Source organism: Adiantum capillus-veneris, chromosome 29, assembly GCF_014529385.1.
Source record: "Adiantum capillus-veneris isolate H3 chromosome 29, ASM1452938v2, whole genome shotgun sequence".
NCBI classification, from domain to species: domain Eukaryota; kingdom Viridiplantae; phylum Streptophyta; class Polypodiopsida; order Polypodiales; family Pteridaceae; genus Adiantum; species Adiantum capillus-veneris.
This window is the reverse complement of record NC_140959.1, coordinates 122,423,637-122,428,149: the sequence shown is the minus strand read 5'-3', so window position 1 is coordinate 122,428,149 and position 4,513 is coordinate 122,423,637. Positions and strand designations below refer to the sequence as shown.

Below are 4,513 nucleotides of genomic sequence, written 5' to 3'. Positions count from 1 at the left end.
AGACAAAACACCTCCAATAGCTTGTCCACTCGCGTATGTGAGGACAGTGATTGTCTTCGTCGTGATAATAGAGCCCTGCATTCACATTGTACCAACCTGATACTCGAATGCACGACGTCAAGACCTATATATGATACCCCCCCCCCCCCCCCCCCCCCCCCCCCTCCAATCACATTCATTGAAACATGGAGGGGATGTGGCTAGTGCCAAGTATCATGCATTGGAATGAGGTAAAGAGTACCATATATCCCTCCATAACATACCAACTGAAACTAGTGCCTCTAATCTCCATCCACTTTGTGTAGAAAAAGACCCTTGCTTTTTCCCTTTATTAAAGGTCTTCATCTTCACATGCTAAGTGTGTATAATATACATGTCCTACAATTGACAAAGAGGAATCACAGCTAGGGTATGACTTTTAGCCCAAAAAATAATTTTAGTTACAAACAATTCTCACACAACCAATGTCCATTGTCGTATCAAAAGGAAGCCCACATGACCTTCAGCTACTTACTAACTGTTAGTCAAAAAGCAGGCATTGGATTAGATGAAAACCCTTCGAATCCAAGGCCCATACCCATCCTCATGATTCAACTCAGAAAGAAGCTGGAAAAAGTGTTTCTTTACCCTCCATATGAATGCATTGTGACTGGGTTCCACCTACAAAAGCCCTGCAAAGTCAACACAAAAAGAAGCCCTTGTGAGAGCCAACATTCAGCAAGAGTCCAACGCAAATGCAAGACATGAGAGTTACATGTGATTGTCTTGCACTTCCTACCTTTCATGGAGAGGTGATGTTGGGAGCCATGTCTTTCAACAGGCCGACCACTTGCTGGATGGTAGGTCGCTTCGAGGGCGACTCGGCTGTGCAAAGGTAGCCGATGCGAAGCACCTCCAGCATTTGCCCTTCACTGATTTGATCCTCGCAAGCGCGAGGATCGAGCGCACGCACAAGGCTACCGGGTCGCTTCTCATGCATTAACATGCGGACCCACCCTACAAGATCATTAATACCAGACCGCCCATTGAATCCGACCCCCAAATCCACCCCCTCCTCGTCCTCATAACTGTCACCCACTGGCTTTTTACCGGTTACAAGCTCCAATAAGATGACCCCATAGCTGAAGACATCGCCCATTGTAGTCACCTTTCCTCCAGCTTGCCCATACTCAGGTGGCGCATACCCTGGACTTCCTCCTGCAAATAAAGCCTCGTCGCTCCCTGCCAGCAGGCCCGCTAGCCCTGTGTTGGCCAAATGAGGCTCAAACTCTTCATCTAGCATCACATTACTTGCCTTCACATCCCTATGGACCAACTTCACAGATTGCCCATGATGTAAAAATGCTAGTGCCCTTGCCACCCCCAATGCCACTTTATGCCTCACTGGCCAGCTAAGATTTACCGCCTCTGGCAAAGGCTCCACGGTTGCCCTGCTCGCCAAGTCCATGCTTATGTCATAGTACAAGTGGCTGCTTGAGTGCAAACCGTGCGACCTGTCCGGGGAGCCTAACAACCATCTATGCAAGCCACCATTCCGCATGAACTCATAGATAACAAGCCTTTCTTCCCCCACTATGCAATATCCGAGAATCGGGACAAGGTTGGGGTGTTTGATCTTAGACAATGCCTCAAATTCAGCTGCCGCTACCTCGTTTGTGAGGACCCTTCCCTCAATGAGCACTTTGATGGAGACATGGAGATCGCCCGATAGAACCGCGCTATACACTGGTCCAAGGCCTCCTTGAGAAACCTGTGTCTCTCTGTTGAAGTTGGAGGTTGCACGCAACAAGTCGGCGAATGACAGGTTGAGAAGGGGTTTCTCAAACATAATGACAGGCACAGATGTCGCATTTTTCACATTGGCAGCCCAGGGACCAGAGTTGCTCTCAAAGGAGAAAGGACCAGACATGAACCTGCTATCCTCCTTGTAAGCCGCAGCCCGCTGCTTGAGTGAAAGAGTACTGTGGGGCGGCCACCTCCCTCGCCTCCTGCAAACAATAACTGCCCCAACAATAAAGAGAAGTGCCACAGCAAGAGCACAGCCTGCCACTATACCGACAATAACTTCCCATTTCACCCTGCTTTTAGATCCCCTCCCCATTGGCGGCACCATTATATTCGCTGCCGCAGGCTTGCAATTCAACCCTGTGAACGAATCTTGCCCAAAAACGCTCACCAGCGCTAAATTGCATCCTAAACCGTTGTTGTAGGAGAGGTTGAGATACTTCAGGGAGCTCACCCCCGCAAGCTGAGTTATGTTGCCACTCAAGGAATTTTTTGACAAATCCAAATGCTTGAGAGAACCTAGCTGTGAGACCGATGCCGGAATGCTCCCTGTGAGCTTATTGTTACACAAATTTATGTACTCAAGGCTACTTGCTTTCCCAATGTCATCGGGAATGCTTCCTTCTACCTCATTGAAGGAGAGGTCCAAATAGTCAAGAGCTGTATGCAATGCAAAATCAACTTGAGAGAGACTACCAGAGAAGTTGTTGACAGAAAGGTCCAAGTGCTTTATAGCAGGGCTAGTGCTGTTGATAAATTCCGACACATCTCCAGAAAGTACATTCAGATGTAGATCAAGTTCAACTAATTGACTTCCAAATACCTGCTGCAGATGACCATAGAGAAGATTTGCATTCAATTTTGCTACTTTTGCTGATTGGAGCACAGGAACAGCGCCGATGAAGGTATTGAAGGAGAGGAAAACGTGCTCCAAGCTAGAGGCATTGAGCGGCGTAAGGTGACCAGAGAATGAGTTGTTCGAAAGGTCCAGGGTGGTGAGGCTTCGCAGAGAAGATAGACTGGATGGTAGGGTGCCCGAAAGAGAGTTGACAGAGAGGTTTAGATAGACAAGATTTGCAAGGTTTGTGAGCTGAGGAGATAGAGAGCCAGTCAGTTTGTTGCAGCAAAGATCAACAACCATGAGAGAACCAGCATCGAAGAGGGCGGCGGGGATGATTCCCGAGAAGGCATTGAAGCCAAGATAGAGGTACCGGAGAGTCCTTAGCTGGCTTATCTCTGTGGGAAGAGAACCATGAAAGTTATTGTGAGAGAGATCCAGCCTCTGTAGCTTGCCAAGATACGAAAGCTGCTCGGGCACTTCCTCATCGAAAGCATTGAGAGACAGGGAGAGATATTCCAAGTTACTGAGGCTCCATAAATCTGATGGGATAGGGGACTGCAAAGAGTTGTTGTAGAGGCTGAGATGGGTGAGAGAGGTTAGCTTGCCCAATGTGCCCATGGGAATGGCTCCTCTCAATCCCTGGCTCTCCAGAAATAGACCATATACAACACCGTTGCCTCCACATCGGACACCACCCCACATACAGAGAGGCATAGAGAAGTTGTAACTGGACAAGGAGGATGAGGGTAGGGCTACATGCAAAAAGCTCTGCAAATTAGCTCCAGCCTCGTCTGATGCCTCATCGGCGCCATAGCCATAGCCAGAGGCAAGTAAGCAAATGATGAGAGCCCACAAGATCTTGCCTCCTTGCATTGTGACTGAGCTGCTAGTCAGCTTCCATTCTTCTTCAGCCTTTCTCATCGCTGCCCACTTCACATACCTGTGAGACCTCCTCTCTTAACCTTTCCTCTTTGTAGCGAGCTTTTTGGCACTTGCAGCCCCCACCCTGAGGGTCTCGTTGTACTTGAGAAGCTGAGTGGGTCCATGCGAAACAACTTGCTTTCCTTTGGGAAGGAGAAGTGGGCAAGGAAAGAAATTCTGAGCTGCTAATCATTCCATAGCTAGAGAGAGAGAGAGAGAGAGAGAGAGAGAGAGCAGCAGCAGCAGCACGCAAAAAATCAACAAGAGACTTACCTGGGCTGCGCCGAAGGAAATGGTTGAACTTCGAAGCAAAAGCGGTGGTAATCTGCTTGCAGATTGATAGATATTATGTGCACCTGTGTGAGTGTGTGTGTGTGTGTGTGTGTGCGTGTGTGTGTGTGTGAGAGAGAGAGAGAGAGAGAGAGAGCTTGAGCCTCTTCTGCTAGCTCAGCATTGCTGTTGCAAGACGAGTGAATGCAAGGGATAGGTGGAGCGTTGGCGCATTTACTGAGAAGACGAGTGCGAGCCGTAGATAGCCAGCAAATATTCAAAGTCTGGAGCTTGAAAGTTGAAAGTAGAGAGCCGAACAAAAGGGAAAGAAGGGGAAGGAGAGAGAAGAATTGGAATTGGATTCAAAATGCAACAGCAGTGACCGCATCCGCACTCTTCTGCCAACAAAACCCACAATTTTGTACCTCTCTCATCATCATCATCAGAGGGAGAGGGAGAGGAAGAGAGAGAGACACAGACAAGACAGCGACGATCACATGTGTGTGTAAGTAGAGAGTGTTGCGTGTTGTCTAGTATAAGAATGGGTAGAGAGAGAATGTGCGAGATGGGGACCATAGGGGTTGTGTGACATGTATGATGTATGTGTGAAAAGTAGAGGATAGCTGTGGTGGGGGGGGGGGGGGATGGTGAAGCGCACATGAGACGTTCAGAGGTGCGTTTGGTGGTGTTACGAAC

General features: G+C 48.6%; 1 protein-coding gene across 2 annotated transcripts; it reads right to left on the bottom strand.

Annotated features, from left to right (window-relative positions):
* Positions 1–398: 398 nt before the first annotated feature.
* LOC147419872 (uncharacterized) lies at positions 399–4,146 on the bottom strand. Of its 2 annotated transcripts, XM_086505304.1 has the most exons (3): positions 3,821–4,146; positions 779–3,690; positions 399–671 (listed from the first exon to the last, which is right to left on the bottom strand). In XM_086505304.1, the coding sequence occupies exon 2, from the start codon at positions 3,545–3,547 to the stop codon at positions 782–784; it is 2,766 nt and encodes a 921-aa protein (XP_086361430.1). In that variant the 5' UTR covers positions 3,548–3,690; positions 3,821–4,146; the 3' UTR covers positions 399–671; positions 779–781. The 2 variants fall into 2 exon arrangements, with proteins under 2 accessions (XP_086361430.1, XP_086361429.1); XM_086505303.1 differs by having other exon boundaries at positions 779–4,146.
* Between the last annotated feature and the right edge of the window lie 367 nt (positions 4,147–4,513).

Coding starts and splice junctions, on each gene's coding strand:
- LOC147419872 (XM_086505303.1), bottom strand. CDS start 3,547: ATGAGAAAGGCTGAAGAAGAATGGAAGCTGACTAGCAGCTCAGTCACA.